The sequence below is a fragment of the Thunnus maccoyii genome, chromosome 4 (assembly GCF_910596095.1).
Source record: "Thunnus maccoyii chromosome 4, fThuMac1.1, whole genome shotgun sequence".
Taxonomy (NCBI): Eukaryota; Metazoa; Chordata; class Actinopteri; order Scombriformes; family Scombridae; genus Thunnus; species Thunnus maccoyii.
Genome location: NC_056536.1, coordinates 13,240,674 through 13,254,696, shown reverse-complemented (window position 1 = coordinate 13,254,696; position 14,023 = coordinate 13,240,674). Strand labels below are relative to the sequence as shown.

At 41.8% G+C, this 14,023-nt stretch overlaps 1 protein-coding gene across 2 annotated transcripts in view; it reads left to right on the top strand.

Moving 5' to 3' along the window:
• The window catches only part of kazna (kazrin, periplakin interacting protein a), a 167,200-nt gene extending 157,212 nt beyond the window's left edge, over nucleotides 1-9,988 (top strand). The window contains exons 6-11 of one of the 2 annotated variants that reach the window (XM_042409093.1): nucleotides 2,727-2,863; nucleotides 3,549-3,719; nucleotides 4,074-4,157; nucleotides 5,248-5,437; nucleotides 6,934-7,070; nucleotides 7,478-9,988. In XM_042409093.1, coding sequence (XP_042265027.1) covers nucleotides 2,727-2,863; nucleotides 3,549-3,719; nucleotides 4,074-4,157; nucleotides 5,248-5,437; nucleotides 6,934-7,070; nucleotides 7,478-7,648 — 890 coding nt within the window. In that variant the 3' untranslated portion in view covers nucleotides 7,649-9,988. The remainder of the gene's footprint in view (nucleotides 1-2,726; nucleotides 2,864-3,548; nucleotides 3,720-4,073; nucleotides 4,158-5,247; nucleotides 5,438-6,933; nucleotides 7,071-7,477) is intronic. The other variant, XM_042409094.1, reaches the window with a different exon arrangement.
• The last annotated feature ends 4,035 nt before the right edge of the window (nucleotides 9,989-14,023 follow it).

The following is a 14,023-nucleotide window of genomic DNA, read 5'->3' as shown; positions in this document are numbered from 1 at the left end:
TAAAATAAATAGACAAAAGCAGACAAATACTCAACACAAATGACAATTCTGAAAATGAAAACAGTAATCGTCCAACAAGCAACCAGCCTGCCATCTTCCCTTGTTGCCTGTCTTTTGCTATCATGACCACCATTCTGTTTATCTACTGTGTATACAGTACATCATATATGCATATATATATATATGCATGCATCATCATACATCTATTCAGCCTGTATATCTCCAGTTTTCTTGTTTAGTAACCGATTGGTCCACTAAGTGCGGGCAGTCTAAGCCCTCCAGTAGTAAAGTACCATCGAAGAGCCCAGCAGACAAAGGCTTTTAGCACACTGCAGTGCTGTAGTAGATGCTCACATTAAACTACTTTAAAGCACAAGGGCTTTGGTAGTGAGAGAGCCTTCACGTGGTGGGCTTAAAAACACTTAGGCAGATTTTAGAGAATGTGTCAGGATAGCGTGATACATTCAGGTGTTTTTGTTTTTAACATCGGGCAGTGGAAACAGTTGCTTGGACTTTTGACGGTGAATGTTTTGCATGTGTCCCAGTCTGCTCTTCCTGTGCTTACACAGCCTGGAATAGCTTTTAGTATTTGAATTTTACAGGCAGGCATACACAATTTTGCACAAAGACAACCACTAAAGCACATTTTACACACAGAGGAAAACTAGATATAACCAGAAAACATCAACAATACTCAAAATACACAAACTATATTCACACAATGTATAGCAAGAAAAAAGATATCATTCCTCCATAAAAAGGCTATTAAGTTCAAGCCTCTCTATGTCTTCTTCTTCCTCCAGATACACACACATTAGCTTCAGCTCTGTATGGTTCCCAGGTGGTTCCTCCTTGTTTCATCTGGTAATAATTCTTGGAGGCTTGGACGAAGACACAGGGTGTATTACTCATTAATATGGCTGTCAGCAGAGGGAGACATGCTGATGCTTCCCCAACTCACCTAATTCTTTAGTGTAACATAACTGCAAGGATCATCTTTGTTCATTAAATATGTTATGGTAAGTAACAGCGCTAACATGATTTGTGACTGTGAATGGGCCCTTTTACCGAGTCACAGTGAGTGCTTTCTTGCGTCTGACACCAGGAAGGTGGATGTTGCCAAACGGTCACAGGTGCAGGATGTGAGGCAGCAGCAATGTTCTTGGCTCATCTCAAAGACGGCTTTGATTTCACTTCCTGAGGCAGGTGCTGGGAGGTTTCCTGTTTCTCTTGGCCAATGAGGGGTGTTTCTTGTCTTCTTTCGCCGGCTGGTTGGCTTGCGTATCGCTTTGGCGTGAGGATTCCACCTCTGAAGAACGGGTGAAAGGGAGAGATATGAAAGGGTGACAGGAGAGAAACGGAGGGGAGGAAATGGACGAGAGGGTGAATCCGTCCTTGTAAAACGGCACTTCCATTCCACTTGCTTGAGCATGCTCCCCAGACGCAACTTGTGAATGTCACGCAATTAACCGGGCTGTGATATAAGTTAATTAATGACACACAGCTGACTTGGGGAGGGGAAAAAAAAGAGGGAAGAAAAAGAAAGGTGAACAAGCATCAAGAGGAAAACAAAGGACTGTGTGATGTTATGAAATATCCATCTGGCAGAGCTGCCATACTGTAAGGAAATAGATGTCAAAGTAAAGAAGACAAAGGTGGACAGACGCAGTGTGAATGCTTAAAAAGTGAATAAAAAATTTATTCTGATTTCGGAAAGATAGCAGGAGGGAAACTCAGCTATAAGGGGATGTCTGGAAAACAGCTTTGCATGAAAAGGGAGAGAAAAATTGAGTGGAAGCAAGAGAAGAGGTAGATGCAGATGCAGAGGAGAGAAAAAGGAGGTGTCGTCTTTGAGAAAATTAGAGCTTCTCTGAATAACTACGCTGAACCATATTCTTCTTTATCACGATGCGTGGGTGAGGTGCCAGAGGATTAGAGAGAGTGTGCGACTGAGAGATAGATGAAAAGAGAGACCGAGCCTCTAACGAAGCCAGCAGCAGAGAAGAGATTGACAGACGGGTTCATGTGTGATTCACTTTTTTATCAACATGCAGTCACGCCACATTAGGTCTGTAACAGCAGGTATATTTCATGTTTTTACTTAAGAATTCTTATATCTGGAAATGCTTAATAACTAGTAATAATTCGTCTTGAAGAAACTGCTACAGTCAGAATCATGGACAACATACATACTGATTTAAACAATGCCATCATAGCAAATAAGAAATACTGAATAACCTCATGTCTGCAGATCCAAACAAGGTTTTTACATGTGTAAACTAATTTTACTTTTATTTACATCTCTGCTTTTAATATGTCTGTATTATTTTGACAAAATCCCAAACACAGGCTGTCATTTTAAGACATTTTACTTGCTAAAATCACTCTTCCATAACATGGATGTTTGTTGTTTGTTCTGCTCTGTGGAAACACACACACTTTTGTTTGCTTACTGTCAAATATGGTGCAAACATGTTCAAAACACAAGGTTACTGTTTTTTTCTGACAATAATTAATTTAAGCCACCACCAATTAGCAGCTTAAGACATCATCTCTTCCTCCATTACTTGTAATTTTATGCTTTTTTCACACTAAACAGATGTACTGTCGCTGGCATACATGCACACACATCCGCCAACACACACTTTTTACATAACAAATGTTGCTACTGTAAGTCTCTGAGGGCTAACTGGTGTCCTCTCTCTCTCTTCTGTCCTTCCTAACAGCCATGAAGTCGGACCGTAAGCGTCTGAAGGCAGAAAAAGCAGACCTGGTGAACCAGATGCAGCAGCTTTATGCCACACTGGAGAGCCGGGAGGAGCAGCTCCGTGACTTCATACGCAACTATGAGCAGCATAGAAAAGTATGGCGCCCGTGCTCTGACCGTATACTGTCACACACAAGTACACACGCCAGAACATCCATACAAAGAGTCTCTTCTTCTGTAATTGTGTTGGTTGGAAGTGCTTTGCACAAAAAGGCTTGTTAGGCAAACAATCTATATCCAAACAAATAAAACTGTATAAATTAGGTTTTGTTCTGAACTGGTTTTGCAAATTAGTGAGTATTTGTTGTTTCTCAGAATTAAACAATGGACAGCTGAAAAATGCCTCCTGTGTAAAAAAGCCTTCAGTCTTAAAAACATAACACGTGACTGTGTGCATGCTGTGGAATAATTTATTGTTATGTGCAGTGTACATGTACTGATCTACTCAAGGGTAGTGTTGCATTCTGTGATTTCTGCATATGTGACCTTGCTATGAAATACTTTACTACAAATCAGATGTTTCTCTTGACATTGAAATTCGATGTCCAAGCATGTTTATTGATGGTAATCTATTCCACTCACCAGTGTACTGAAGTCATTGCCAAGCATAGACATGGACGTATCATCCATGATATTACACGTACAGCAGTTTTAATGTATTTAGACTCCTCTCTTCTTCTGAGAAAAAAGAATTACTTCCCTGAATGATTTGAAATTAGTGTATTTTTCAAAGGTATGCCTGATTTGTGAGCCAATCCATCAGGATCTCTGTGTCCACTAGGAGAGTGAGGATGCGGTGAAGGCACTGGCCAAAGAGAAGGACCTGCTGGAGAGAGAGAAGTGGGACCTGCGGCGGCAGACCAAGGAAGCTACTGAGCATACAGGGATGCTGCGCTCTCAGCTCGACCTCAAGGAAAACCGCATCAAGGAGCTGGAGGCTGAGCTGGCCATGGTGAGACAGCTGCATGGATGGAGGGGGGGGACTAGACTTTTATCTCTTTCTTTGGCATATATGAGTTTGATATTCTACATGTTTAGAATGTGTCTTTGTGAATAATAAAAACAGATAATGATCAGCAACTGAACCAAAATACAGTTGTCAAGGCTCAGACACATAATCCATCACAAGTGTTGAAACTACTGACAAGAACAAGGAAAAGAAGATATTTCTGCCAAATAAGGAAGCATAAATCATAAGTTTGCTGTTTCATAGGTGTACATTATTTTTGGGTATACTTGCATATAATCAAACACAGAAAGCCTTTGAATGTACAGTATAGACATCCCTCATGTCTCCAACCCCCAGATGAGTAACTGTGTCAATCAGAGAATGGAGTATCGGGTGTTTGAGCGGCTTGGGGACAGGGACTGCTCTCCCAGGGTCGTGGCGGTAAGACGGGCCCCCTCCCACCCACCCCAGCTTTGACTTTGACCTCTCTTGACCCTCCCGCTCCTTGGAAATCTCTCCTACTTGTGGCCTCATTGTCGTCTTGGAAAGCCCCTCCTCAGCTGCACGTTTTTTTTGACTAACCCCGGCTGATCCCAGTAATCCTAACAACAGTTGATCCCAAGGATTCCCGCTGTGATTGATCTGAATGTGGTCTAGGTCTAATGAGCAAAGATCTGCTTTGGGAGGAGAAACACATCGATATTCTGACAACTAATGATTGCTCCAAAGGGTTGTGATTGTATTCTGTTTTTGCATGTCAAAGACATTGATTGAAAATCGTTTGACCGCTGGTAGGTAAAGATGATTGCAATGAAGCTGATTGTGTTGGTGTTGATTTGCAGCCTGCTGTAGCATGGCATGATGATAAGATTTGCACAATAACAAGATTTCAAGCATTTGTTAAACACCGACATGTCAAGGCGAAGAAGAAAACCTACACAGGCAGAAAAACTTTTGACAGACACAAACCACACACGAACAAACACATCTCCCAAGGCTCCAGCAGCTCATTGTTGTTCCCGATAAAAGGCGGGCGAATTTTGCTTTGTGATGAGACTCTACAGAGCACATGTATTCATTAAACTTGTAAAAAAGATTCCTCATGCCCTGTATCCCCCCTCCCCATCTCTACACAACCCCAGCCTCCACCACCTCCTTTAGCACCTTCACCGACACCTTCTCCAGATATTCAGGTCTGTTTTTTCCCAGCACTCTCAGGAGCAGTAGCAAGAGATTTCACACAACAAAAGACACAGACCATGAATGTAGCTGCATTTTTCATGAGACAACAACCACATGAGGAGGCCAGAGGAGAGCTCATATCTTCACATGCACTCAGAGACTCGTAGGGGAATCGGTGATACATAACTCAACACGTACATACGTGCACACATACAACATGTGCATAAATAAAAACAAGAAAAACTGTGAAAGGAATACAAAAACAACCTCGAAATTGTAGGATTTCTCTGCAGGGTTGTTGCTCGCGGTGATCTCTGACTGTTTCCATCCGTCTGTCTACCTTCTTAAGGCCAAACAGTCATTAGCCACCCTGACCAAGGACGTACCCAAGCGTCACTCTCTGGCCATGCCCACGGAAACGGTTGTCAACGGCAACAACCAAGAGTGGGTGATGCAGGCTGACCTTCCCCTGACTGCTGCCATCAGACAGAGTCAGCAGACCCTCTACGTCCACACGGGTCATCCCACTGACAGACAAGGTAGGCCCACATGAGCGCACATCCTGTACATGAACTGACTCACACAAAGTGGTTTTACCATCATTTACCCTCTGCATGTTCATATTATACTGCTTCACACACACATTCACTCCCGCCATCTGCTCAGTATGACCATATTGTTGGCCAGCGATGAAGCTCAAGTCGTAACATTTCATGCGCTTGATGTAGCAGTTACAGTGAGCATATTTTTGGCTTTACAGCTTCCATTCGTCTTTCTCTCGCACAGATTTTGTATTTGAGAATGTTGGCAGCTGGAGTTCATACGTTTTGTCTGTAATGTTAAAACATAGACTATAACTTGACTCCTGTTTCTAAAGAAAATGTTTTTCAGCTTTTTTCACCTGACTGTCACTCAGTATTTTTTGTGCCCCTGTTTTTACTTTTCATACCTCCACCACATTTGCGACTGTAGGTTCACCATTTGACTGACTTGTACACACACCACAGGAGGAGTGACTTTATTTAACCATGGCTAGTCATGCATGCAGACACTTGGAGCTGAAATGCATCACAAAGCACGAGTCAAAGCATCAACCGTCATTGACTCCCTTTTTAAAATTCAAAACAAACATGGTTTACACACAGAATTTCATTGCAAAAAGCAGCCGCTTTTGAGTTTTCATTTTTTTTCTCTGTTGCATTGCAGAAATACAGCAATCTTGATGTAAAATTCAAACTCAAAATCCAGTTTTAAAGTTGAAATTCAGTGACTGTTCAACAGTTTGTGTTGCGTTTCAGCTGCAAATTCCTGCACAAAGGGTCATTATTAGGTCTATTAGATCAGTGAAATACAAAGCAAAATGAATATTATTAAAGAATTATTGTTATTATGGAATAACTGTGGTCTGGGGGTAATATTGTAGGTAAATAATCTCGCCCCCTCAGAATCAGCACTTGAATGGTGTCATCCAAGTGACCAACCACAGTCACCCTGCAAAAAGATCAAAGTAAATAAAGCCAAACTGGACTACTGGCACCTTCTACCCTAAAAGGGAAGTTTTACACAGATTAGTCTTGCTGCCTCTAGAGTAGAAGTCCATCTCAACCCTTGTTTGAAAGGGCAGCCACAGATTCGAGCAGGCTGCTGACTAATTGGGAACATCTTGAGAAAGCAGCAGACGAAGACCAAAAACAGGGGAAACGTGTGAACAGTCACGATCCCCCAAATTGCTGTGCAATTGGTTGTACTGTATGTATCAGTCTCACTGGTACACACACACACACACACACATACGCTCTCTCTCGCTCAACCTCTGTGAAGCTGTTTTCACTGTTGCTTAGCAACTGCAGATGATTGCAAGTAATTTCAGGCTTTTGGTTCGGGATTTTTTAAAATATATTTTTGTTTAACGGTGTTGTGGCATTGCTGTGAGAAGAACCTGATTCTCCCTGTTCACTACTTTCGGTGCCCAAACACACCCGAAGAAAACAAGCCTCTTCTTTTTTTTTTTTTCCCCCCTTCTCGTCCCGTTTAGTGGCTGCTGTGCGGGTGAGCCCGTGCCACTCGCGTCAGCCCTCCATCATCTCCGACGCCTCGGCGGTTGAGGGAGACCGGTCATCCACACCCAGTGACATCAACTCACCACGACATCGGACTCACTCTCTCTGCAATGTAAGAGCTGCCCACCACCGCACCCTCCCAAGTAATCACCTCCTATGTTGTACCTGCCGACTGTCCTGCTGCCCGGCCGCTGTCGTTTCCCTTTCCGCCATCGTTCTGGCTGAATTCATGTTTGCCCGACGCAGTCTGTTGTGTACTCACTCTGCAGCTGTGACTTGAATTTATGTGAAAACCAGTTGTGTTTGTAGAAAAAAAAAAAAAGCGCATGCCCCGGCAGCATGTCAAGTGTCACTTCCCCTTTGTGTTGTGATCTTTATCTTTCTTGGACTTTATCGCCCACTCTGCACCGCTTCCACTGACTTCCTCTGCTTTTGCATCTCTCTTTTTCCTTCACCATCTCTTCATCTTCTTCTACTCTCTCTCTGTCTGTCTCTCTCTCTCCCTCTTTCTTCCCTCAGTCCCTAGAAGATCTGGAGGAGGCGAAGCGTAAGAAGAAGAAAGAGAAGATGGGGCTGGGCTCTCTGTCACGTGTCTTTGCCCGGGGAAAGCAACGCAAGTCCCTCGACCCCGGTTTGTTTGATGGTACTGCAACACCTGATTATTACATAGAGGAGGATGCAGACTGGTAAAGCACACATGTCCGAGCGATCCACCCGGAGAGCCTTTTGTGGCAATTATCAGAAGACAGCATTGTGTTGAAGAGCATGTATGTGTATGTGTGAGAGAGAGAGAGAAGACAGGTATGCGTGTTTGACGTCAGCGTGTACATATATAAAAAAAATGTGCGTGCCTGTGCAGTCTCACGTGCATGCATACTTACGTGCGTGCCTGTGTGTGTGTGTGTGTGTGAGAGCGTGTGCATGTGTGTGTCGTCCATGGTAAGAGGCCATGTCAGAAGCCGGAGGCGCATCTGGCTTTGCTGAAGTGTAAACCTTAACGAGCAAATTGCACCTGTATGTATGTACAGTCCTGTAAATAGAGTGTGACACAGCGACCATGTGGATATGTTCTATTGTATCTGCCCTCCAAAACGGCTGTGTTATTGGATCTTTTAATTGTTCTTTACATTTTGACTTTTTGTTTTCACTCAACTGGAAACTTGAAGGACTGCTGTACCTGTAAATAACAACAGTTAATGTGCACTTTGTGCGTGTAAATGTCTCCTTGTCCTGAATGCCTTTTGTTATTTTTGACATGTACTCCCTTCCTCTCACTACCTTTTAACTTGAACCCCACCCTGTTTATTGTCCTGCTTGGTCCATCCCCCCCCTCCTCCCTCCTCCCTCCTCCCTCCCCCCTCCTCCTTCCACACTGCCATGATGAGAACAGTTTCCTGTAGGCAACATGCAGACTCCTCAAATCCACCTCCAATTTGGTCGTACAGCTCATCCCTCAACAGCCAAGAAAACTGTGCAGAGGCACCCTGAGATTTTTTTTTGCTCTGATGAGCAAAGACGCTGCTAAACGAGGAACGAACTTTCTGTGCAGAAAAGTTTGTTCCACAGCAACATGAAGCCAAACAGGAAATGTAAGAGATGTGTTTTCTATCTGTTACGATAGAAGGTACATGACTAAGGTACATGTGTGACATGCATGCACATAGTCCCAGTCCCCCAAATGCATGATGAACAAAACCCCACTAAACAGAAATGTCTTTCTCTGGGTATGTTGCCGAGAAGATGATAAACTGTCTGTTTAAAAAAAAAAAAAAAAAAAAGAGAGGTCAGTTACTGATTTCATGATGTTTATTCATGATTTCGCCCATTTTAAATGAAATGAAATGATTACATTTGGAAACTCGACCCTCAGTTATTCAGGAAATGTTCTGATTAAACTTTAAGAGCTTCATTTCCCCAACTACACACAGAACAGCGCTTTATTCTGCACCTTCAAGGTTATTTATGCAAAATGACATTTGAAATATTAAAGGTCAGCAAAGTCAACAGTCTCAAAGCAGCACTACACTTTGAATTATGAAATAACTTTTCCACTGATTCATGAGGCTCTGTAGCATTTTCTCTCTGTAGCATCTTGCAGTAGCTTGTAGCTATAATCTTATTAATACATTAAAATCATTTTAGCAGTAAAATTATTCTGGGAAGAAGTGACACTGAAAAAGAAAGCTATTATAGTATAAAACATCAATTGTACTTACATTGTAGATATTAGACTGATGGTCAAGGCTTCTTCAAACCTTTTTTTTCCCCCAGAAAATTAGAACGTCAATTTAAAGGCCTGAGCACGAAGCAGACGCTAAATGAGCTACTATAACAATAAGGAGTGCCAACTCTGGAGGTTAAAACTCAGATTTAAGCTGGCTAATCAAACTGAGGCGAATGCATACCTTCTCCCGTGACCCCTTGAACTCGCCAAAACATTGTGATGCAGAGTTCAGGCCACTGCTGAAAAAAAGCAATTAACTTTGTGCCAAAGGTTAATAGCATTTCTTCAAGCAAAAGAATCAGCACAGACATTGGATTATTTTACATCCTTTCATTGGATTGAGCCGGAGTCTGCACTGCCCCCCCCCCAGGAAATCTTTTCTCTCCCTGATATGAAACTAACACTGGGTATTTGTCAGTCTCACCTGAAACACTATAGAGTCACAGATTACACTGGAGCTGTATTTAACCACAGTGTTTGTTCAAAAAAAAGAGCGTCCACGTAAGCAGCGAGGGGGATTAACGTTTAACCCTCAGCTCAACCTACATTTGAGCTCGCAGATATCGGATCCAGAAGTGAATCACTAATTCAAAGATAAGTCATCATGTATTAAAATTGTATGTGTAAGAACAGCTCGACCAGTTTATTTCATTAAACATTCAATGAAATGTATGAGAATCTAGGCTATTTTTATTTTTTCCATTTAACCAACTTTTATGATACTCTGCTGATGGGAGAAAAAAAAAAAACATATCAAATGAAAAACATTGTATCATTTTATGTTTTGAGCCATGGTATCTGTTTTTTATTTTATTCTTTTTTTCCACAAATATTTTACTTTTTGTAAATGAGATAACATTACAGAAATGAAATTAATATTATTATTGAAGAGTTTTATTTAAAGTCAAAGACGTAGGCCTCAGTGGAGGACTTCTATTGTGAGGTCCTGAGATGTTTAGAAACGGATAGTAGCGAACTTTTAAAGGCATGGCAACAAAATTACGCTCAAAAGAACTAAATGAGAAAAAAAAAAAAAAGATTATTTTAAAATAAAATGGATAACGTTGAATTTCCATGTGGCTGTCCTCTCTTTCCCTGTGTTAATGTTTGTGTGTGTGTGTGTGTGTGTTCATTTGTTGTGGTATGGCTCTAATCCTGATTCGTCCCTCTACGCTGGGGGGGCTGCCATTTTTAACATATGCGTTAGCTTCCCTCAGCCCTGCAAGTCCATCTGTGAGAGGACTGCATCTCAAAATCTTCCAAATGGCCTCCTTTCCTCCCTTTCAAAAATTTAACTCCTTATTCACACTGAAAAATATTTTTCTCTTATATTACTCTGAAATCAATAACCAGAAAAGAGATGGGAGGGAAAGGAAGCCATGTTTTTTTTAAACAGAACTCATATGTGTGTCAGCACATGGTGTCAATAATGCTCTGCTTTGATTTGACCCCTGACTTCTAACACTGACCCCTCTTGTCTGACCTCCACTGGACTCTCAACACAGTGAAGTGACCCAAGAAGTAATCAATCAGACTCAGTGAGATCAAGGTACACCACTTCCAATTGCTTTAAAAATCAACTCTGCTGGGTTGCAAACTGTGTTCGCAGATGCCTTCTAACTCTCAACAAACATCACAAAATAACCTCAGAGATGAGCACTTCTTCAAGTTGAATTTAATTCAAACCATCCAAAAATCAATTGCGTGCTACTGCAGACTGCAGCTATGCTTTCAGGGGCAATAACAAGTGTTTTCTTCTTGGGTGTTTACATTATTCCAACAGCATTCACCTGAATTCCTCCTCTAACTTTATCTTGAGTATGAATTGTACTTCAACACAGACTTCAGATGGACTTTACAGATTCTCACATTTATCAAACATGTCAATAACAATGACCGTATGAATTTAGCTGTTAAAAGAATAGTTTGATATTTTGGGAAATAGGCTTATTTGCTTTGTTGCTAAGAGACAGGTGAGAAAATCAATACTCTCATATTATATATATATATACAGACATAAGAGTGGCATCATCTAACTCTCTGCAAGAAAGTGAATAAATACATTAACTAAATGATCAAACTATTCCTTTAAGGCACTTTAATCTATAGCTATTATCTATTAGGTACTTGAGCCTGATAGCAGTTGGTAGCCACACTGAGTGTAAATTCCTGATATATTCAATTGTAAAGCATTTTTCATTTCAAAATCCGGACACTTCTAGCAAATGAATAATGTGCATCTTGGTACACAGCACTACCTGCTGCTCCATGTCCTACCTTGAGTGTAACGTTGCATCAGAAAGGCTGCTGTGCTGCACCAAAAAGGTTTATTACACCAGCTGCTGAACGACACGTTTACTTACAGCTTAAACAAAACAGTCTGCTTTGTCCTATGTGAAGTGTATGTGCTGCTATTCTCTCCATCCAACAAGATGAACACATCTGTGTTTACAAAACACTTTCACACCTAACACATATTGTATGGCCTCACTTAAAGGGCACAAAACTCTTCACAATAATACAACCACATATCTGTAGAAGGTTCTTCTGATGCACTCGGTGAGTTTTTAAAAAGGCATAAGGTCACAGAGAGTCCACAACAGCTTGGCATTCAACTGGATGTCAAACAATCCATTCTGCAGTTTTTAATGTGAAATGCTTTTGTTAGGATGTGAGAAGCAGACCTTGTGTCTGGACAGGAGTGCATTTCTGGCGAAAAGGGCAGATTTATTCAGTTTAATATGAATTGCTCACAAAGGAGCACTTAGAAGTGAACCTTCAGTTTATGCATTGCTCTTAGGAGAGCGCATAAAAGCATCCAGTTTGAGATGAATTACTTGCATTTAATAAAAATCTGTTTATTCAAACCCAACAATCATTCAGCCGTGAATCTCTTTTTGAGTAAACACACGGTGGTACAGTAAGCCGACCAGAAAGGAGAGTTTCCATTCGCTGTCTTTGCTGGAAACAACAGAAACAAGGAGACACAGTAACGGACAGGACCGCAGAATAAAAAACAAAGAACTGGTGGATTTATTATTTGTTTGGCCTCAAACGACATTTGAGTGAAATATACAAATCGGGGGCATCATTCAATCTCACATCCTTATTTTTCCACTGAATTAAGAGTTGAAATAAAATAGACGTGGAGAGTAAAAAATCCAACAAATCTGTCTGTGGCCGTCCTTCATAACTGAGCTCTCAGTCTGGATGCTTTTATCCAAGGCTCATTAGCCTCCCAGGAGTCTATACAGCTTTAGCCTTGATAGCTAAAACCCATGCACAGTCCCAGGATGAGCCATAGTGTTCTGTATTTATTGCACCATCGGCTCATTCTGAGGGCTGCATCGAGAGCTCTACAGGATGTGTGCTGATGTAGAGGTTTTCACCAAGTATTTGATGAGACAGGTGACATTGAGGTATGTCAGTTTTATTACTAAAAAAGAAAAACTTCTGTGCTGCTGCGCAGGTGGGACTTTTCTCTGTCAATGAAAAGAAAGGCAAAAAACCAAACACCTCCCACCTCAAACGGGATGCACCACAATGATTATATGTTCAATATTAAAAGCAATACATGATTACAAAACCAGTGCTGCTCCCAAAACTGACACTAGGTTGCCACCCGCTGGTAAAGACATGAAAATGAAACGGCTCTCACAATGCTGAGGTTGAAACAAAGTGACCTGCGTTGACGATCAATACTGTATTTTCTTGAGGTGATTACGCCTCCACACACTGAAATCATGAGAAAATGTAAACAGGAAGTATGTGGGTCAACTTAGTAACATAACAGGTAAGCATTTACAAGACTATAGGGAATCATTTGAGGATGAAGAGGCAGAATTTCTATGATCATAATTTATCAAAACATACATTTCCAAATTGCAGGCTGTTATTTATGTAAAGCTTGTTGCTGCAGGCTAATTTAGACAGATGAGTCATGTTACTACATCAGCTCAAACAGCTGCCCGTTTAATGGACTTCTTCAGTGAAAGCTGCAATTATGTTTACAGCATCATTGGCAAACCCTTGGCTTGTTGTCATGCAGCCAAAAAGCTTAGAGTAATGTCAAAAGCGTGTTAGTTTTGAAGAAATTAGTCACCGTCTAGTTCTTTGCCCGCACTCGGCTGATTTTATGATTTCAATTTGTTGCAGTATGTTGGAATTAACCTTTTGTGTTTTTTTTCATCGCTCACTATACCCACTACCACCTCTGCCTTCACTCACACCCTCGACTACATCAACCCACATGTCTCCTCTCCCCTCCCCCTCACTCACCCACCCAGACTCGGATAGCCTCTCCAGCCCCACCCGCCTCAGCCTCAGCCTGTCAGACGGCTCCGAGGACCAGCTGGACCGCCTCCAGCAGGTGGAGCTGGCCAGGACCACACCCATGTCCCAGTGGAGGGCGGGCACTGTGCAGGCCTGGCTTGAGGTTGTCATGGCGATGCCCATGTACATCCGCACCTGCTCGGAGAATGTCAAGAGTGGCAAGGTGGGATAAAACACTGACTGATGATGATGCATTTTTAGATACATTATGGGGCACAATTGCAGATGTATAAAACTTAGATTGTGTGATTGCAGTTGACTGAAACAAGGTTACCTTGACATTTTGCAGGTTTTACTGGGACTAACGGATGAGGACCTGGAACTGGGTTTAGGTGTCAGCAGTTTAATGCATCGCCGTAAACTCCGACTGGCCATTGAAGATTACAGAGATGCTGAGAATGGCAGAGGGTGAGGAAGGGAAACAGAATTGTTGAATAAACTGCACATTACATTATAGTCTAATAGGGCCATCTGTTGGTGAGTTATAGTAACAACATCCATACGCTGTA